At 38.6% G+C, this 23,178-nt stretch overlaps 1 protein-coding gene across 1 annotated transcript in view; it reads left to right on the forward strand.

The window, feature by feature from the left end:
* The first annotated feature begins 327 nt into the window (after nt 1-327).
* LOC5569051 (cyclic nucleotide-gated cation channel subunit A) overlaps nt 328-23,178 on the forward strand; it is a 304,593-nt gene continuing 281,742 nt past the window's right edge. The window contains exons 1-3 of the mRNA XM_021846153.1: nt 328-657; nt 2,230-2,828; nt 6,277-6,661. Coding sequence (XP_021701845.1) covers nt 2,731-2,828; nt 6,277-6,661 — 483 coding nt within the window. The 5' untranslated portion in view covers nt 328-657; nt 2,230-2,730. The remainder of the gene's footprint in view (nt 658-2,229; nt 2,829-6,276; nt 6,662-23,178) is intronic.

The following is a 23,178-nucleotide window of genomic DNA, read 5'->3' on the forward strand; positions in this document are numbered from 1 at the left end:
AGATGGGCTGGTTTGGATGGATTGCTTGCATAGCTTATTCTGCACGCGTAGGGCGCGTACAGTGCGCTTATAAGAATTTCCATACTCAAATCCCGTTTTTCCTCTTCATTCCAAACTGTTTGAAAGAAAAGTCTTAGTAGTTGGTAGAAATATCATATTATCCGAATACCTAAAAGCAGAGATGATTTATTGAAGTATTGGACTTTCATACTACATGTGCCGGTGAAAAATGGTCATGCGCTTATAGGAATTTCGGGCACTGTATTTTCATGCTGAATGTAATCTAATCCATTTCCATCTACCATTTATCCTTTACTTTTCAGATTACCAACCCTGAAAACCATTGGCCAGATAATCCACAAACAAACTTCGACTAACGAACCAGTAGTGGCTTCTGCTCGCATAGTGGCTACCGACCATCGACCGAAAAACACATAGTTTTCCTATCCATTAAGACAACCAGGAGCCCGCATCATTCATCCCGGAGTGGACCTTGACCCGATTCCATCCACGCTGGCTGCTCTCTGTGCGTTGAGTGACGATTGTAGTTCAGCTCTAACAGCAGCAACCATAACCCTACCATCATCGTTTCAAGGGCTGCAAGAGGCAGCCTAGAGATAGATTTTTTTCTGCCACAATCAATCGGGGAAAAAATATGTGGGTGAAATTGACGTAGAAATTTAAACGTCACCATCATCATCAACCAACTCGAATGAACGAATAAGGAGTGTATCGAAAAGTAATCGCAAACATTTATAACAATCTCAAAAATATTCAGCTGGATCCACAAACAATGTTTTGATTAGAAATACCTCACAATGCATTTGAAATGATACAGTGGTGGTATTATTTCAATAAAATGGCAACTCGTGCACACGGAGAATTGTAGTTAATCAATTCAATTCGATCTTTACTGAATACAGTCACCTTGAAAAAAGTTGCGACCAATCTAGACTTTGCAATAACTCGTAAGTACCTACTTCTACAGGGGTGATCATAATAGTCATAATGGTTCAGAATAATTTCAAGATTTTTTTACCGCAAAAATGTGTTAATTTTTTAACAAAAATCCAAAATTTTGAAAATCGATTGAATGTTGTTCGTTGTTTGTAGAACTTTTTTGTTAAGAAAGTGTCCATCATGAAACTTTGTCATGAACATCTGTTTCCAATCAGGACTTTATGGTTAAATGGGGTTATTGTATAATTGCAAATTTAAATTTTATTTTTGAATTCTTCAAAATAAAACATAAAATATGTTTTCCGTGTATATTTTTTTCTTGTAGCCCAAACTCCTCCATGAAACGTTTTGTTTTTCTTAAGTGAACAGTTTTGGAGCATGTTAAATCTCCCATAACCCATAACGCGGGTAGATCACCTTTTCGTGGTGCGTTATGGGGTAAAGATCTACCAGTGAACCCTAGTCCTGACTGCTTCAAACGAAGAGAACAGGATATTATAGTAATCAAAGGAACATTTTTTAGTCCTTATTACAATTGTAAACCTTGTTGAAAGTGACAAGTCTCGGTTTACCCGGTTGCCGAGAATGATCTTAAGACAAGGAAAAAAAAATGAGTCGAATACAACAATTTGTTTTCTAATCTTTTATTTATTTAGTTCTCTAATTTGAAGAAGTAAGGACTAGGATTCTGATGCATGGACAATATCGGTGCAATTTATTGGCTTTATCAAGGGATCCGATTTTGACTGATAGAGGGGCGCACCTGTGGAGAGTGTACCCACCACATTCTTCAGAGGGTATGAATAGCGGAACCTTTCAATTAGAATCCTTTCCTGTGATCAAGTTAGGAATTACAACTGTAAGAAAACCGAATACTTTATCACTTCTCAATAGTGATAAGGTAACACGACATGCACTAAACAAAGGACGCGGGATATACTACAATAGATCAAATTTTGGTCGCAGTGGTTTATGTTCCGATCAGAAAAAAATGTTAAAACTCATATGCCATTTTCAGAAGTGATTGTTGAGTTAAAATGATCGATTTATCCGTGGAAAACATCTACAACCTACGAACACCACGATATCTAATCATTTAGACACATTTTGGATTAAATTCGCCATGACACAATGAAGACTTGCCCGAAAAATGTTTCATGAGGATCAACTATTTTGTTAGATAAACCGATTTGAATGTTTGCGACTACTTTTCGATACACTCCTTAGAGGCTAATGCTGAAGAGGCGCAAAAAACGCTGCTTTTTCCAGTGTGTAGTGTAACGGAAATCCAACTGCAAGAAAAAAATAGTAGAAACAGATCAGTACTGATCAAACCGTAGTGCCAATAGGAATATACGTGGAGGAAAGTGATATCCCGAAGGTCTCATCCGGATCGTATTGCGAGGAAAAAAAAATCTAGTGCTGGATGCTGCCGGAAAAATATAGAGCCGTGTGGGAAAACGTGTTTTGTGTTGCGCAGATTTCCGAGAAAAAAAGTGCTGTTGTGATCTGAAAGGAAAAATTAATAGGCAAACTTTGTCTGCTCTTGTTCGAATGTCTATGTGAGTGTGCTTTTGTGTGCGAGGGAAAGTGGGTGGTTTTCCACCGCCGTGGGTTAGTTAGATCTAGATTCATCGTGTCAGGCATCGTGCATAAGGTGCAAATGGGATAGAGAGAGTGTCGTCTGCATTCAGGGAAAACGGGCGCACCATTCGTCGGGCGAGATGAGTTTTTTCTAATCTCTGCCAGTGATTGATGAAATGATTCGATATGTGGACCTACATGATGGCAGCGGCCCGAGGTGACCGGGCAATGTCATCCATATCGCAGCGTCATCAGAGCAGTCGGAATGATTTCGATTCACCAAGGTGAGTAGCGAGAGGTGACATGGGACATTAACTTTCCAGCTATCAATTGTGATGATCTTATGATTTTTTTTGTTTGTTGTTTTTTTTATTGAGTAATCAATCATGATTTTAATCAATTATCAAAAAAGTTTGTTTGTAAAGTGGTTCTGCACTTGCACTTCTGAGTCCATTTTTGGAAAAAAATTGTTAGATAAAATTATTATTATTAAGTAGATGAGAAAACCGAATTTAGTACTATACCATTTAATTTCACTAGGGTTTGTATCCTTTGACAGATACGCGTATTTCGACCTCAACTGTAAGGCCGTCTTCAGTATCGTGTACTAGAGTCGAGTCTAGAGTCTAGTTGAGGTCAAAATACGCGTATCTGTCAAAGGATACAAACTCTAGTGGAATTAAATGGTATAGTACTAAATTCGGTTTTCTACTTAAACGTATTCTACTAGACAGCTCGAAGATTTATTATTATTATTATTTTTCAATTCCTTTATTAGTATCATTCCAAACATAAAATCCATTTCTTATATCTAGGTGTTCTGTGTTATTAGACAACATTTTATTCGAATAAACAAATTTAAGATTGTTTTAACATTTTGTTAACAACATATTACATTTCATTTGCCATAGCAGTTCAGAATTTTTACAGGTGAGTTGATTACTCCTGCTTATAAGAGACAAAAAAATTACGTTTTCAATTTATTTAACCTAAACATTAATCGTGGCAATAGAAGATTGCAACGATTTTTGCGTGAAATTATTAATTATTTTATTTGACATTTGTTCCAATGTTTCAACATTGGATATTCTATGTAACTCATTGGTACTATATTAGGGAGGAAGCCTCAGAATGATTTTAAAAATTTTATTTTGAATTCTCCGCAGAGCTTTTTTCCTGGTTTTACAACAGCTAGTCCATATTGGTACAGTATACAACATGGCTGGCCTGAAAATTTGTTTGAATATCAAAAGCTTGTTCTTGAGACAAAGTTTTGATTTTCTATTGATAAGGGGATAGAGACATTTATAACATTTGGCTTGAATGCCCTCAATGTGATTTTTGAAAGGTAAATTCTTATCTAGTATAGCCCCATCTGACTAATTTAATGGAACCCCTCTCATCGTGACAACATGTCTACTTAAAAGTTTCAAATAAAGAGCTTTTGGTTTATGTGGGAATATTATTAGTTGAGTTTTGGAAGCATTAGGAGAAATCTTTCATTTTTGCAAGTATGAAGAAAAAATATCCAAACTTTTTTGCAATCGACTACAGATGACACGCAAGCTTCGTATTTTGGCGGAGAGGCCTGTGTCATCCAAAGATTTATGACATCCCTGAAGTAACTCAGGTAAGTCAGATGTGAAAATATTATATAATATTGGTCCCAAAATGCTGCCTTGGGGAACACCAGCTCATACAGGAAGTATTTCAGATCTGGAGTTCTGATAATTAACCTGAAGTGTACGATTTGACAGATAACTTTGAATTATTCTAACAATGTATGTTGGAATATTAAAGTTTTAAATTTTACGATCAGACCTTCATGCCAAACACTGCCGAATGCTTTTTCTATGTTCCGAAGAGCAAGACCAGTAAAATAACCTTCAGATTTGTTGGAATGAATCAAATTTGTTACACGTAAAAGTTGATGAGTGAAAATGACTTTTTCAAAAAGTTTAATGTTTGAGAAAAGCAAACTGATTGGACGATAGCTAGAAGCTTCTGCAGGATTTTTGGTTGGTTTTAAAATTGGAACAATCTTAGCATTTTTCCATTTGTCAGGAACATATGCCAATTGAAAACATTTGTTAAATATATCAACTAAGAATGATAAGCTACTTTCTGGAAGTTTCTTGATGAGGATGTAGAAAATTCCATCATCGCCAGGAGCTTTCGCATTTTTGATTTTTTTTAATAATAGTTCTCACTTTTTTCCGAATCAGTATCCCAGGAATTTTCGAAAACGTTCTCTTGATTGAGAATATTTTCTAAGTCCTGAGTAACTTGATTTTCATTTGGACTAGTAAGTCCTAAATTAAAATTGTGCGAGCTTTCAAACTGCATAGCTAGTTTTTGAGCTTTTTCGTAATTAGTTAGTAATACAGTAAGGACCCGATTTTGTCATCCCCTCGATGGACATTGGCGTAGCCAGTTTTTTTTTACCAAGGGCTCCCCCTCCCTTATATTGGTAATATCAATTTTTAACACTTTATAAACGGCATTGCCATTGCTCCCTCTGGCGACGCCCATGCGTGCATGACATGAAACATCATCATCAATTTCAATGTAAACGTGGTAAAACATGACGAAAACAATTTTTTTACAAATTTAAAATAAGCTGACAAAATGTGGTACAAAATCTGACATATTCGGGTGTGGACAAAATCGGAGGCAGACAAAATCGGGTCAGTATTTCTTTTTGCAAATCCTGCCATATAATTTTCATAGCAGGATCGCGAGTGCGTTGAAATTGTCTTCTCCTCACGTTTTTAAGACGGATCAAGAGTTCAAGATCATCGTCTAAAGAGTCCTGGGTTCAAATCCCAGCCGAACACGTCGATTTTTTTTCATAATTTCACTCATAACTTGTCCATCTTTACCACGCGTAATGAGTTAATTAATTTAACATTATTCATTTCACCCTTGGAAGAAAGTTCGCATTCTGGAGAAACGTCCTTTATTCCATTCTAGCCACGTTTAGTGACGGTTTTAAATCCCCCTTTTTTGGAAGGATGTTGTGAATTCAGAGATTCACCCTTCTTTTTATTTGTAGTTGCAACCATGTTTAGTGAATGAACGAAAGAAGATGTGACCTCCTAAGAGGTTTTTTTTCCCAAGACGGTGTCCAAGAAGGATTACCACCGCTAGCTTTCGCCAACGGGTCCAACGAAAAATCGAAGGCACGGGTCCAAACAAGGATCGTAAAGGGATCAATAGTAGAAAAAATAGTACTGAAAAGTATTGTTTTAGTATCACTGAAAAGTACCGTTTTTAACTTTAGCACTGAAAAGTACTGTTTATGTAGCACTGAAAAGTACTGTTTTATTGCTTTAGGTAGTTTTTAAAAAACTTCTAAGATCAGATAGAATTCGTGTAGCACAGCACAAAGGTACGATGCGCACTGATTAGATAAAATTATTAGTTACTCATTTTTGAAGTCGTTACCGTCAAAGTTGAGTATGAAAATCCATAGGCCTAGCCTTTAGGGAGTTCTGGAGCTCTGGGTAGGTATTCGTAATAAAATCAGGACAGATATTAACAGATATTAACAAGGGCTTAACAGGCTTGACTCGAAAATGCAATAGTACATTCATTATTTCCGTGTATATTATAGAACGTTATCATTTTTCTGTGCGTTTATCCAGTAACAAAACTTCTGTCATAAAACGAGCTAGTATTGTAACTTTGTTTTCATTATAACAAGACCAATTTCTCCATTCTCTTCTACAGTATCTACCACTTCAACCGCGTGCAGCGTCCCCTGTACAACACAACGCACCGCGCTCCGGCCCTCTGCAATGGGCCCTCGACGATCAGTACGACTCCCTTCGGGAGCAACACCATCTACCAGAACTTTAACCCGTCGACGGCGGGCAGCTTTAGCAGTGTGGCCACCACCCCAAGTCTCTCGACGACGACAACCCCGGCACCGGTTTCCGGACCGGGTGGATCAGCTTCGACACCAACCGCCCAACAACCTGCGCTGGCTTTTACGACACGGAACCGCATCGAGGTAGCCTCCGAGCAGGGTTCGATGCCGAACAGTAACAGCAAAAACAGCAAGAACAACCACCTGAGCCAGCCTGTGATAGAGTGCGAGCGGGACGACTTTCTGGTGAGTAACTTAGATAATGTTCTTGTTATAATCTTCGTAATGCGGTTTACCAACCGGTGGACCATGGACCCCAAGGGGGCATGATGACATCCTAATCCATTTTTAGTAAGTGTTGTTTTTTCTCGTTAACCTTCCTTGTGTATTGGGGTCATATAGACTAATCGCCACTGAAAAGGAGCTGTTACGTCAAACTTAGACAGAGCCTGTTTCTCAGCTCAGTGTTTTTATGAGCACTTCTATAGTTGGTACTTTAAGTTTTCTTTACCGATTGATTTTTTTTGCATCTGAATATCGTGTGGCAGGTAGAAGATATTTTATGTAAGTCGAGAAAATTTTCAATCCGGAAAGAACTTTGACCGGCGGGATTTGAACTCATACCCATGAACATAAAATTATTATAAATGGACAACAACAATTTCCATCCAACAACATCGGAACAATTTTCGTAACGACCAAATGAGAGAATTTTAATATTATTGTTATTTTACAGAAAACTGTAAAACAACCCTGATGATCATAGCTGATAGCTTGTACCTATTTAGCGTTGTCTGATTTAACCATACTGTAATTAAATGGATGGTTACAACGATAGAAAGATTGATGACTTTACGGCTGCCGTCAACCGAAACCTTTTCTTAACAACCGCAATATAACTAATCAAAATCAGTTATGACTCATGTTTTTTTTACCTAAGAAAAAAATCATCGCTGACGAAATAGAACCGCAATCGCAATTTTTGAACAGTTCAAATATGGCGTAAAGAAAACCTACAGGCATTCTTTTTGTAAAATCTCCAGAGATTACTGCAAGAATTCTAATCGAAATTAAGTGAACAATTTCCAAAGACTCTTCCAAAGATCTAGCAAGGAATTCCTTCGAATATTCCTCCAGAGATTTTACCAAACATTCCTCTAAGATAGAACGCTTTCTCAGAGGACTCCACTAAAACTAACAGTTCCGATAAGGCTCGAGGCATACCTTCAGCAATTCCTGCAGGAAGTCTGAAAGGAGTTCCTCCAAAAATTCCTCCCCGAGTAACACACAAGTAAGCCATATCAACTGATATAAGATATTGATAAGATATGGTCATATAACAGTTGATCTGCCTGAATTAAAAAATGTGCCCCTTTAGGTTCCAATGATTACACAGCGTAACAAAAATAAGTTTTTTAAGTTTCTCAAGGATTAACTTACGTGTCTTTAGTAGGTTTGGGATAGTTGCATATGATGCCGTTCTCAGAAATGTTCCACCACGTCAAATTTTTTTGCTACAGGTCGCCAAAGTTGTATAAAATACTGTTTTAATTGATGTTTATACAATACTTTTCGAATGCATCAAAAAATAACTTTTGAGCATTGAAAGTATTATGAACTTTATTGATAATAATTGTTATACACATGAAGTTTGAGCTCTGTGGCAAATTTAGCAAATCAATTGCCATACAAGCTTGCAAACTTGGCTGAAATAGTCAAATTTTCAACAGTCAATTCCTCAAGAGATTTCTCCGGGGATTTCTACAGAAAATTCTTCATGCATTATTCTAAGGAATAATCCAGGGATTTCACCAGAAAAATCTCTGCTGATTTTAATAGGGATTCTAGCAGAAAAATCTCTACAGTGATTATTCCAGGGATTCCTCCAAGGATTACTCCAGGAATTTCTCCAGCGATTCCTCCAAGCATTCTTTCAGAGATGCCTTCATATTTTTTCCATCATAAATTTTCTGAGCGAATCCTTCAGATATTCCTACAATAATTTCTCCAGAGACTTCTTCACGGATCACACAAGGAAAATATCTACAGAGATGTCTCCAGCATGTTTTTCAGGAATTTCTCCAAGGATTACTTTACAAAAAAATAGTACATGAGCTCCTCTAAAAATTATGCTTCAGGAATTCCTCCAAAGATTTCTCTGGCTATCCTCACAAAGAGTCCTGCAAATTTTTTTCCAGGTATTTAATCAGGGATTGCTCAAGAGATTCCTCCATAAATTTGTCGAGAGGTTCCTCCAGAAATTTATTTAGAAATTTTTCCAACAATTTTTTTAAGAGAAGAATTCTTTGAGGAATTCATGGCGGTTTCTGTGGAGAATTTTCTGGAGGAGTTTTTGGAGGAAGAATTTGAGAAATCGTTTGAAAAATTCCTGACGAAAACTTTAGAGCAATGCGTGAAGGAATTTTTCCAAAAGTTCCTTGAAAAATCCCCAGAGATATTGCTGAAAAAAAGCCAAGAAAATATTTTATTTCTGGTAAAATTACTGATGGAATTTTCGGTGGAATTTCTAGAAAACATTCATTACTGAATTTAACCTCTATCATAAGTAAACATATAAGGTACCGTGGGGTAAGTGAATACAGAAAAATCAATAGTCAACTTCATTTTTATGTACAGCTAACTTTAATAATGTAATTCAAACTTTTTTCTGTGGATGACAAATGAGAGACTTTTTTTTTTTCTTTATTAGAGTGTTTTTTAACTGACGCTAGTTCAACACTTTGTCGGATTAGAGAACACCAGAACTGTGCCTCGAAAAGGGGTGTGCCAGAGGGGCAACACTAAAAAGGTAGAAGTGATCCAGAAAGGATCACTACTCGAGCCCAACCAAAGGGGTCTCGCCGAACCACAGCTTCCAAGGTTTGCCAGTATGCCAAGTCCTACGTCAAAACATTTTGTAATTTGTTATTCTAAGAATGCTACCAGTATAAATACTGTACACTGTTAATTTGTTATTCTAAAAAAGTTTCCTTAAACCAAGGGCGGTTTGTGTAGCTGGTGGACTAATAGGACGGACACGAAAAAGTGATACTTGTAGCAGTTTGTTATCGTGGGCGTCAGATCATGTTGTATAGGCCAGAATCTTTCAAAAAACGCAATAGGGCTTCCAGGGCTGCTACGTCATCTCCCAGGGCTTCACGAATGCTTCTTGAGATCCCATGAATATTCCTGGAAAACTCGTATAATGGGCAGACGCAGATTACGTGTTCTACGGTATTCCTTATGTGACAATAGGAACACATCCGGCGGAAAGATCCATTGCCACTCATGTTGTGTGAAAAACGCGTGTGCCCCGTCCTCAGCCGAGATACCAACTGTTGTTCCTTCAAAAGAGGAAGGTCTTTCTACCGTTCGGTGGACGATTTCACCTTTCGTAGGTATGGTGAATTTTGCTGATTCCATTCCATACTCCATATACTCCTGAATTACTTTGTTAGCCACCTTTTAACATCATCGAAGGGTACATTATCTTCGTAGCGGGGGCAGGAAAAACCAGCACCAGCTAGACGATCGGCAGCTGTGTTGCCGGCTATACCACAATGCCCGGGGATCCATGCAAAGGTGGTGTTGGGTCGAGCATCGGTGATCGTGCGCTGAATCCAAGGGTGTGAAGGCCTGTTTGACTGCAATGCGGATACTACGCTAGCTGAATCCGTAAGAACAATTATTGGTCGGTCGGATGGTGTAGTGGCTGCTAAATACACGGCTGCGACTTCCACTGAGAATATCGAGCAAAGTGGTGGCAGACTAAGGCTAACTGAAATATTAGGGCCGAAGACGCCAAGGCCGACGCCTCTCATGGAAAGAGATCCGTCGGTGTATCTGTGACCATGATTTAGATATTTTGTGCGTAGCCAGTCCAGAACGGTTGTCCGAAGAGCTATTGAGTTGTCCCCAGCACGAAACTGGTTTCCAATCGTGCTATCTACGTTAGGTTTAGATGAAAGCCAACAAATGTCTCCATTCCAGTGGATCCTGGCCACTGGGGGGAAATCTACATTGGCAGCAGTGCGGAGGATACTGTTCCCCTCAGTGAGGAGGCAGATCCTGTCGTCCCCGATTGTTTTTTCGATAATGGCAGCGGTTTTTTTGCAAATCACTGCGGATATAAAAAAGCGGAAAGGAAGGAGGCCAGCTTCAGTGCAAGCAGAGTCAGCAGGCGTGGATGGAAGAAGTCCGGATATGATGCGAATGTATCCATGGTACAGTGGTGCGAGTGTTGTTATTAATCGTTCCCTTGCAATGCACGTTAGCTCAAGGCCATATGTTAATCGGCTGTCAACAATGGCATGCGCAACGCGGAAACGGATGTTACGGTTGTTCAAGCGGTGAGGGCGAGAGATTGTTCGAATCAAGTTGAGGCGCGTTGACCGTTGATACTTATGGGTACGGATATGCGGTGGTTAGTGGGAAAGACGTGGCATCTAACACTTTTAGGGGCGGACAGCTCTGCCCATAACTGCAAAACAGTCACATTCGACATTTTTGACAAAATGGAGTTAATACCATGGAGAGTCATCAAATGATAAATACTTTCGATCAACTTACTGAAATCTATGAGATTGTTCTAGAAAATTCGAAAAAAATACCAAGTTGTTTTGTCACATTGGTAATTATAACCGCATAACAGTCACATTGAGATTATAAATGAGCCTCGTAATGTGATAGCAATAAAATTTCTATCAGAACTATTTTCTGACAATTCACCTAGTATGCGATATGAGTTGTACAAAATATCAGCCTCAAATAAGCACTTTTGAGTTCCTGGTAATTTTTAGAAATTTTAGTTTCCTCCCATACTGCCTTGAAATGCACATTGGGTATTGCATTTGCTCAATGCCTACTTTTGTCGAATGTTACAAATATGCAGTTATGGGCAGAGCTCGAAACCAGTTGCAGTGGTCCATTTGAAGATCGCGTTAACTGCCGCCTGTGCCTTGATCCTGACGTGGACTGGGGTTTTGCCGGAGACGACAATGAGTATGTCGTCAGCGTATACGAATACATAGATGCCTTTCGGTAAGGTAAGAAAAACGCTGTTCATTGCTATCAAGAATAGTGTGACAGCTATAACGGACCCCTGTGGCACGCCGGTCTCTTCGGGAAAGGAGTCGGATAGGTAGTCTCCAACAATGACTCGGAAAGATCGCTCAGACAAGAAGTTTTGGACAAATCGCAGAATGTGACCCGATAGTTTCCATTCAACTAGCTGACGTAGCACTAGCGGGGTCCATGTTCGATTGAAGGCCTTGGACAGGTCCAATGAGACAATTTCGGTGTGTAAGCCTTCCGACTGCGCTGTGTGTAAGACGTCGCCAAGTTGGGCAAAGTAAGTGCTTGTTCCATGCCCAGCTCGGAAGGCGTGTTGCCGATGATCCAACAAGTCTTGGGACTCCAAAAATTGTTTCAGCCTCCGGTTAACCATCCGTTCCATCACCTTGCACATGCAGCAGGTTAGAGCAATCGGTCGGTATTTGGATGGGTCGTGGGTTTCTGCATTACTCTGGAAATGGGAACCACGAGACTTTCCCGCCATTCCGGGGGGAAGGTGTCAGTGAGCCAAAATTTGTTCATAAGTTCTAATAGCTGCAACTTACCCGAAGGAGGAAGGTTTTTTATAAGTGGGTAACCAATGCCCTTCGGGCCGGCAGATTTTCCGGTACAACATTTGAGTGCGAAAAGAAGCTCACTAATTGAAAATGGTTGGTTTATCAACAAGTTTTCTGGGTCATCAGGAACGGGAAAGGTAGTGACTGAGCTGATGGTGGGCTGCATACGACGCTTGAAGCTATCATTATAGCTATCTACACTAGCCAAGCTGGCGAAGTATTCGCCGAGGATTCTAGCTACCGTTGAGGGGTCAGAGATGTGCGAGTTTTCAATACGGAGAGTCAGAGGCTTTGTCTTTCTTTTGCCACTGAGGGCATTTACTCGAGTCCAGAGGGCAGATGAAGTTTGTGATGCGTTTATGCTATCCAGAAAGTTCTCCCAACTATTGCGTTTGGCGTCTGCAATGATCTTTTTGCATTCACTGTGCTAGCTTCGGTATGAGTTCAAAGCATTCTCCCTGCTAGGATCGCCTATGGGAATGCGTTTGACGGCGCGTAATGCTTTCCTTCTGGCCTTTACCGCTATCCGAGTGTGATCGGTCCTCCAATGTAGTGCTTTGCGACCCGGTTGGTTACTGCTGCGGGGTATGGAAGACTTGGCAGCTTTGTTAATAATGTCAGTGAGCTCTTGCAAATGGGCAGATTCGCGACCCCTAGATGAATTCCGGAAAGTTTGTTCGTAGTTATCCCAATCGGCTTTTTCATATAACCATCTTGGACGACGAGTGGTCGCCGGTGGAGCGACGTTGGTAGCAATGTGAATAGGGTAATGATCACTACCATGAAGGTCGGAGTCAACATTCCAATGGAATCGATTGGTACAGGACCGGCTAGCCGCAGCCAGGTCAATAGCCGATGCGGAGTTTCCTTTGAGAAAGGTATTTGATCCATTGTTGAGGACAATGAGATCGTGTTCTTCGAAGACATGTAGTAGAGAGGTTCCTCGATTATCAGTGCGTTGCCCGCCCCATATTGGATGGTGGGCATTCATGTCACCAACTAGCAGAGCTGGATCTGCTGTTGCTTCAAGGAGTCTATGGAGCTGTTCTTGAAGATTTGGTTGGGCACCACAGGGAATATAGATGTTTACTACACTGATGATGAATGGTCCATGGAGACGCACTCCAACGGCTGGAAGGTCGGTTTCGAGCCTAAGGACTTCAAAAGGAATTGAGGCTAAGACTCCGACTGCAACGGAATGTCTTAGGTTGGTACCTCGAAAGAGGGCCCAACGGTATTGACCACGAAGAGATCGACTAAGCTGTTCGGTTGTGACCCTGTTCACTTCTTGCAGAGCTAAGCACCATGGTGTAGTTGAACTTGTGATAAGCTCCAGGTTCGCGAGGTTATTAAAAAAACCGTTGATATTCCACTGAAGTAAGATGTTGACTGGCTTTGGGAGTGCAGGCGTAGGATGATAGGTTTCGGAAATCGATGAGCCACGGCTACGATTGTACGAAGTTTGTCTGTAGGGTCTGCTGCCATAACGGTGCCTGGACTGCCGTTGGAACGATGCGACCTGATTTACAGGTAAATGAATTGGTAGGGGATTCGTTGCGGGAGCAGCGAAAGACAGAGATCCATCGATGGTAGATGACGGTGAACTTTCCGCTGGGGGATTTGATACAATGGGATGGGGAATAGCGTGATGGGACTTATCGCCCGAGTTGAGGTGCTCGGGGTGCCCAGGAGTGCTGTTTCGAGGGTTGCTGTGAACTGCACACGACTTGCTTCCCACGGAGTCCTTTGGGGTACGAGGATTACTCCCCTTGTGCGTCCCGACAATAACTAAGGCTTCACTTCCCTCGTCGTCCTGAGGGGAATAGGTTGGTTGACCTTTGTCCGTCCCTCCTTCAACTTCCCTCCGGCGCTGGAGGTGGTTCGGCAGTTCCGGTGTGGGAAGGACGTCCGCACTGTCGGGTCTCCAGCTACCAGGGGATATCGTTGGATTTTTCTTCGCATTAATTGCATCTTCGTCCATCGGGCACCGAAGTCGCTCCGGCCGTTCCGGTGGGGGCATGACTTCCGGTCTTCCGGTGCTCCGGCTACCCGAGGCACTGTTTCTGATTAGATTTTCGTTCGTCTCGCAGCTCGAACGCCGAGGTCGGTCCTGAGGTTCCGGTTGGGGTTTTGCTTCCGGTCCAAAGGTGCCTCGACTGTCCGGTGCAAAGTTCGAAAAAGGCTTATCGTTGTTGGCGGTATTGCTGTTGTGTTCGGGCGTTGTACAGGGATCGGTCATCGTCTGAGTTATGTTTTTTGCGGGGAAAGCAATTAAGACTTTTTGACATGGCCGCTTCTAGGAAGTGACCGCCGCTGTTGTTTCGAAACGGTTTGTGCGTTTATAACTCTGTCGGGTGAGATGTCTCTTAAGGTTCGCTTGTTGGCAGAACCAGGAGATACCGCACGCAGTGGGGCTTTGGGTATATTTTCGCTCTGTACAGGGGTTTTAGGGGAGGGTCTGTGGGTACTGTTATTAAATGAGGGACTATTATACTTCAAATCGTCAATTATTTTGATTTTTCTGATTGTTATGTATTGAGCATGAGGTACTTGAAAATTTGCGTCAAATGATCAACTTGCTCCACCATGGTGGGGTAAATGGATCACCTTTAAAAAAAACTCTATTCTCAAAACAAATGTGATGTAATCATGTATGGTAAGATTGATATTACTGTTATTCTTGTTATAAGTGCTATGTTATATATTTTGATAGCTTAAAAAAAAAAACTTTATTTTATCAAAATATTATGGGAAATATTTGCACATTAGTTTACACTGATTCGAACAAAAACAAAAGATGTAACTAGAATAGTTTGGAGAAAATTCATCCATTTTATATACCTGAGTTTTCGAAAGACACTCGTAGTTTAAAAATATTAATACATTTACTTTTGTTCAACATACTGAAATCTTTTTATTCTATTTATGGAAATATTTATATCATCTGTCTAGAACAATCAATATGGTCAAAAAACGTACGATAATATGCTTTCAGCTGGAGAATTTGTATATTTTGCTCTTTTGCATTTCAGCTTAGGAAAACCACGAAAAATTATGTTAGAATTTTTCAATTTTCATTTTTTTGTACTAGAAAGACTGTACAACACTTTTAGGTGGAATAATTGAAATTTTCTCAGGTCAATTTGGCAAATTCAGGCTAGGAATGAAAAATGGAAAAGGATAACAACACTTGATGACACTAAAGCTTATTCAAATCCGCGTAAATAGTCTGCCAATATTCGATAACAATAGTTGATCCACTTACCCCATCCCGTTAAAAAGTGCGGGTAAGTGTACCATGACCAATATATCTGTATTTATTTACAAAAATTACATTTTTTTCATTATGATTCATACAATTAGAACTGAAATGTTCATCATGTGTTGAAAAAACTATTAGTTTTCGATTTTAGGCAGAGATACAATGGATTTTTTATCGACAGAAAACAACTTTAAAATGAATTGATTTTTGCAGTCAGCAAATTTGCTTGTGTTAGTGCACGTTTAGTATCAGTTTTGCAGTAGTATCAGTGTGTACGTGAAAATATAACCTTAAATTAAGCAAAGGTGTAAAAACATTCGAAATGTTAAAGTATTTATTCTTATTACGGACAAATGATCCACTTACCCCATTCGAAATATTAAAGTATTTATTCTTATTACGGACAAATGATCCACTTACCCCACTGCTACACTTCCCCCAAGATACCTTAACAAGAATGATAATTTTTTTTCGCACATGAAATCGCTTGAGCCACTATTTGTTCACGTACTCCAGTAGTTGCGTTAGTGCTCCAGTAGTAGCCGTTCGGGACTGATGGCAGCAATATTACACATAATTGTTTATTGTATACATATATTTTACATTTTCCCTTCGCAAAACTACCAAGTATATCGAAGAATTTCTAAATTCTTCACTCTAACCACTCTAACCAATGCATTTTGATTTATTTCGTCCATTTAGAAAGCAATAGCATAAGAACCCTTGATTTTAGTGAAATAGTTGGTTCGGAGAAACTTCTTCGGATGCATATTTTAATGCAGAACGTTTTGTGATCCATCCACTTAGCAGTGAGATGGAAACACTATGTTTTCAGTACATGTAAATAGTCATATGGACAACTTTGTCATAGTTGTAGAAGTGACCATTTGAAGCAAGCTTTCGCAGACACGATTTTTATATTTCTTATACTTTTCAGATATATGTCATTCTATGTGAATGACACCTTAAATCATATTTTTCATTATAATTGTTGCACAAGATTTTTAACATTTTTTCTACTGAGCTGTTTCTTATGCAAAAACCCATGTTTGTTACTAAACATGTCATTACTCTATCTTTTGAAAAAAAATAAAAAAAAGCATTGCACGTCTTAGGGGTAATGCACAAATTACGTCACGCTCCAAGGGGGGGGGGAGTAGGGGGTCAAGCTAAGCGTGACAAATTGTCAGAAGACTCGTACAAAACACCTGAAAAGGGGGGAGGGGGGTGTCAAAAAAGTTGAAATTTAGCGTGACTTAATTTGTGTACCACCCTAAACTTAGTTACACACAAACATAAGCAGAGTCAAATAACGACAGCTTAACATAGAAAAAACAGGTTTTATTACCATGAATTGGTCGGTGTTCAGACAGACCGTTGCTATCAGATTTTTCCGTTGCTATCAGATACAGATTATTATGAAATAGATAAGTTTTATTATTACAACAAATAATGCAAATATTTTGATATTTCGAATGCCTGGGGTACTTTCTCCTGAAAGCATTAGTAAACACTTGGTTCAGTCTGTCTGAACACCGACCAATTCATTTTGTATTTTTTGGAGTTTGGAGCTGTCAGATTCAGGATGTCATCGACGGGTAAACATCAATATTTTGGGGTCATTCATTGACCTTTACAGCTAACTGATAACATAAAGAGTTATCCATTCGAGAAAATGAATGTTTAAAGAAAATTGACCTGTTTCGAATGATAACTTAGTAAGATATTATTATAAGTTTATTTGTATATTTTCATGTTTATTATGTTACCAAAACTAAAACAAACTGAGTTATTGAATGCTAGTTATCCGACAAATCAAAGTGTTATCTTATCGTTATTAAACTTTGCTCGGAAATTTAGTACGGTTCGCATAAAGTAATTCACGAGCAATATATCATTAGGGCAATTTCAACACATTCTGAAAAACTGCTTCTTTGTTAATTTCTTTTCCGTTTTTGCAAAGTAAATGACACATAACGATGATTTGCAATTTGGAAGCATCTCAATTAGAGGGTCTTGTTTCCCGGACTCGAAGAAATCCCGGGATTCGGGATTATTTAAAAAAAAATCCCGGGATCCCGGGACAAAAATAGACCAGAGCGCGTATTGAAACTTTGTTTAGTCTTATTAGTAATATATTATTAGTTATTCAGGGTTGGGAAAAATTCTGAAATTCACTCTACAGTAGTCAAACAAAGCCAATCACAGTCAGCGAAGCCAGTGAAACTTGTAGTTAACTTGAGATGCATCTTTGCGAGCCAAGATTAGACCAATAACTGACAGTCTGTTTGTTTCTTATTTTTCTAAGCCTGCTTATTTCTTATATCTCTAAGCCTGCTTATCAATTTAATTACAGTTCATTACTTCCTCACATTACTCTCTTTTCCTACTCCTTTTTAAATCTAATTCAGTGTTTTATTTCTCTTATTATTAGAAATGTACAAAATACGCTTATTTCAGATATAATTCATTCTGTTTTTATCACAATTCTTAGCAAAATGTATTCCAATTTACCCAAATATTATACGAAGTCAATTGAGATTGTCAATTTGAAAGTTCGTTTCAACTACAAATTTAGTCTTCCAATGTGTTATTTTCACTTTAAACGGTTGAAGGATATACCCAAAATCAAATATTCAGAGGTAAACTCGCCGAGGGCGAAAAGCCACAATAATAACAGTAATGTTACTGATAACAATGTGATGTGAAATTTTTTACATCGACATCGATTTGAAGGTCTCTCGTGGCTTATTTTTAAGAGTTCAATTCGAAAACAAATTGGCTAATTTCCAAGCATAAAAGCCTCAAAAATAAGATCCACAGAATGTGCTTCCGTAGCATTAGATTGCAATACTTTACATTGAAACTTTGTAGGACGTACAATTTCAAACTTTTGTATAACAGAATGACTATTTATTAGATATTACACCTTATTCAAAACTCCAACGTTATCTACATCATTTTATCGATTTTCCCTTTGGTCAATTTTGATATTCTACTGCACCAACGGTACTGTAATTGGTATCAATCGTAAGAGTCATTGTAATCCCTTCAAGCTTCATAGTACTGATGTACTTACACAAATCGGTAACGGCTTTTTCATCAGATTACTTGTTTGTGAAATTATATATACTATTGATACATCACAGTCTAAACATCCGATGACGTTTCATCAGGCATCCTGTTCTGAAATCGTTCCGTTGAAGTTTCCAACAGATCTTCTCCAGCTTTAATTTTAGAAATTTTACTTCTCAACCGCATATTTACTTGATTATGATCAGCGATGCTCCAAAATTTTCTTGTAAGTGTAAGTCTGCTTGCTTATCCACTTTGATCTCCCTTCGAACGGTTAAAACTGTGGAACGTTCTGCGTTATAACGAATGCTGTTCATAGCGGTATTCATTGGCGATTCACACAACGAAGTCAGTCGTTCAATATGGATTTCATTGAATCGTGTCGTTGAACAATGCTCATCGAATTTCAACACCAAAGATGCTACGAAATTTGAATTATATGCCATTTTAAATTGTGCTCCAATGATTAAATTTTCTGTTGTTTTTTTTATTCACCGTCCTCGTCTGCTTTTTATCCTTATGTTGTTTTTTCATAGTATACAACAATATTCTAGTAGTATTTAAAACAAATACTGACAATTTTTAGATGGTTTATTCAACTAACCATTCGAATTTGGTAGCTTTCTACGAAGAACAATTTTACTAACTTTGAATACTGGAGCCTAGTAATCTACAGTACAAGGTACTAAACATACTGTAGTTTTTAGTTCTTCGACTGCTTCTGCAATTATAGTAATTTTCACACGAAATTTCCGACGTGACCACAGCGAAATTTATTTTCTGATATCATACATCGTACATCGATATTGTGAGCATATGTTGATGTCACGATTGAAGGCAATAAAATGTTCATAAATTATTTATCTTTCATTTAGATATCATTGCCTTGGTTACAGAAAAGTTCTGGATGAACATGCAATGGTCCTAATTGAAATGTACATGGATGTGTTCTACAATGTACTATCATAAAGCACAAACATAGCCATACGAGCTAACCCGTATCTTGAACATGAACCACTTAATATAAGGTTCAACATATGTAGCACTGTTTCATAAAGCTGTATTGAAACACCAAATTGATTGGATTTTGTTCATTAGATCAACTCCGTTAGCAACGGAATGATCATCAAATACTATCAAATTTGAGGCGAGACGTGCTGATCTCAGCTTACATAATATGACACGATTAATATTAATCTGATGGAAGTTATTTCATAGAATAACCTAGATTTTTTTTGCTGCCATATGCATTCAGTGGTTTATCTCTAGCATATTGAAAAAACATTCTCAGAAATAGAAAAATCTATATATACTTTCCGTAACAATTCTGTCGATCTGGACGTGTCAAAAAAAAATCAAAAAAGGACTTCCCCACATGTTACGTGATTCTTCATGAATTTCCAGACTGGAAGTTCTTCAAAGACACTTCAATTTCATCGACATTGAACAAAACTTGTTTTGTACCATCTTTAATAGTTGCTGAATTTTCAAGGTGGAAACTTCTGCATATTGTAGTGTTTTATTACAGCTATTCGTCAAACAAACCAGAATCATTTATTTTACAACATGGGATCTATTAGTTCCATGGAAACACCTTAAAACTTTCATAAATCCGCTTGCCGGTCATGACACTGAAAGTTTGTCATTTCAAACAATTGTAGGCTATTTCTTCTTCTACCGCCCAAAACAAGATTTACATTTGTCACTTATAGGTAAACTCTGTCTAATCAGAGACCAGTTTTGTTAGAAGATTACTGCCCATTTCCGTCAGTATCTTTTTTCTCTGCCTTTATCCATCAGAGACCTTTCTGTCACAGATTTCTGCCTATTCCTATCAGAAATCATAAATTTTCATCTCCGCCCATGTCCGTCGGAGACTACTTTTTTTAATAATTGGGTCAGGCTTCATTTTCTAAGAGCCAGAGTTGCTCGATGTTTTCCAATTAAATCACATTTGTTTTACCGACTGCGCCATTGTAGTTAACTTGAGATGCATCTTTGCGAGCCAAGATTAGACCAATAACTGACAGTCTGTTTGTTTCTTATTTTTCTAAGCCTGCTTATTTCTTATATCTCTAAGCCTGCTTATCAATTTAATTACAGTTCATTACTTCCTCACAAAACTCACGCCCATCGCTGCTGTAGGCAAAAAGCCTTGAAAATTGCAAAACACCCGTTGCTATGGGCAACCCAAAATTACTGTTGAAAAATGTTATTTTTTTTGCTTTCCCGCTGCATTTCCCGCATTTATTACGGTTCTTTCGAAAATTTTCCGTTCTGCGGTAGCCGCCAAGTTCTACCGCAGCTGTCAAAGTTCTACCGCAGGCTTGAAAATCATTGTATCATTGAAAGGAGCCATCCACGGTGCACTATATTAGGAAGGTGATATATTCCGTAAACTGACAGCTACTTGACGACGTCATTCTTATCCACCTCGAACAAATTTTCGAAAAAAATGATCTAGTGATCCGGAAGGTGTATGGTACGATAGGAGTGACGTCACATGTTTACAATCAAACTTGATATTTACATCAGTAAAGAGCCTGCCTTGTTGATTTTTATGCCGTGGGAGCCATCTAATCGAAGTGTGCTAGTAGAGTGCAAAGCTTTGAAAACAGTAGAAAACAACAGTCATTAGCGTGGTTTCCAAGGTATCATCGCAGCCGATCGATGATGTTTTGTGCAAATCAGTAATATGATTGCTGCGGTAGCTTTCTGTTCAACCATAGAACGGAAAGTTATCCCTAAAATTGCAATAGAGCCTTCAATGACACTAACGATTTAGAAAATTCATGCACCGAACATAGGCTACTTGATGAGTTCCACGTTTTTGAACTACTGTACAGGGAAGAGCCACGTGAGTTTCGCGAAATTCAAGCCTACTACTATTACTATTCCCAGCACTGGTTATACTATTAATAGTAGAGAGCAGTTTCACAATACCCAAACCTGTTCCGAAGGTTAAGTGGAACTATAATAGACTAAAACAATGCTGTCTTAGATTTCATTCATCAAAATTTCACCTATCTGCAGTTGAAGTCAACTGCAGTAAGTACGGAAAAATCAAATGGCATTAATAATATATTAATATGATAAATAATTTAAGCACCAAAGAATTTATTGCAAATGGATCAACCCGTAGAGTAGCCTTTTATAGTTTTTGGAACATTACGTAACTAACATACCAGAAAAAAAAAAACAAGTTCAAGCATAAGTGGCCTTAAAGCTCAATAAAAACTCTTATTTAGTAAGCTAAATGCAATAACTAAAATACATTCCTGTATCAACAGTTTCCGGAAAAACATGTTGCTTGTGCCATTATTTGAAAATAATACAACAGTATTTTCTAGTTCAACAATTTCGGGAAATCCCGGAATTTTCGAAAATATCCTGGGATTCAAGATTTTTTAGATCCCGGGATTCTCAATGTGTTGGTCCGAAAGAGCGATTTTGTGTAATATTTTTCATGAACTTTGGTTGGTAATGTTATATCCTGTAACAAATAATTTTAAATCCCATTAACTAATGCTTTTACCGAACTATTACCCCCGTCATTCACTGAAAATCAGATTACTGAAAGCCAAAATCATTCCACCGAAAATGTGCATTTTAATTGACCACACAAGTGAAGATTAGCCTCCACATGCCATTTTGAATGGAAAACGGGTTAAGCGTGTTACATCAGGGTGGTCCAAAATGATCGAACTTCTAAAATTACAACTTAAGCCCCCCTAAATTTGTTCATTTGGACCCCTATAGGTTCATATAATAGTTTGAGTAGGATTCGTCAACTTCACAGGGGGCTCAACAAGCACGAAGTTTGTAAAAAGAAAATCAAAAAAATATGGGAAAAAAAGTTCTAACAACATATTTGGTCATAGGGTGCGGTGTAGGTGAAACATTTTGTTAATATCAATACTAGATAATAGATAAAAGACTGAAATAGAGTGGAATTCTTCTTTAAGAAACAAAAAAGTTGGAACAGATTGCTCCACAAAAAATGTGTTTTTTTTTTCATAGTGCTCCGACTTCAATCATATTTTGTAAGTTGAATCATTTTTCAAAAATATTGGACTTGAATTTTAATTTTGACATGGACCCAAGTTGCTCAAATGTTATATTTGAGGCAGGTTAACGATTATATGACCGGATTTAGTCATATATCAATTTCTTAATTGTGCCATGTGTGTTACTTGGGGTGCTGTTTTCCTAGTAAGCATGTTCTTAACCCTTAATTTTTCGGGTTCCTTCCAGGAGGAAAACTGAATTTCAGTTGGAACAGATTTTCTTACATATCCGATCGATTTTCTCCTCTCGAACTTAACAAATTTTAACTTCAAGTTCCCCCTTAGAGATGACGGATTCCACTGAATTGGTTGCTTGTTGGGGTTAAATTGAAAAAAAAAATCTGGAATGTTATTCAATATTTCTGTCGTTTGACATTATAGGCCATCCTAAAGTGTAGCGTGTGACATCCACCAAGGTCAGGTTGGAAGCGATGGCGGCGATGCTAGCGAATGGATGGTGTTTTCTGGTCCGTGGGCACGATACGAACTCCCGGGGACCGACCTGTTGATGATTGCCCCTGTAGCAATGTTATCACATCACCCACCATTCCATGCAGGATGGAAGCTAGCGTTCGGTTGAAACGGATGGGGGATTATTTGTATACATAATGTCACTCTGAATAACGGTCGTCCCACGTGCGGCGAGAAACTGACAAACGCCTTCAACTCTCCAGTCGGGTTGGGTGGATTGGTTCTGCTGGTGATGTGTGGCAGACGCTTCACTTGTCG

Source organism: Aedes aegypti, chromosome 2, assembly GCF_002204515.2.
Source record: "Aedes aegypti strain LVP_AGWG chromosome 2, AaegL5.0 Primary Assembly, whole genome shotgun sequence".
NCBI classification, from domain to species: Eukaryota; Metazoa; Arthropoda; class Insecta; order Diptera; family Culicidae; genus Aedes; species Aedes aegypti.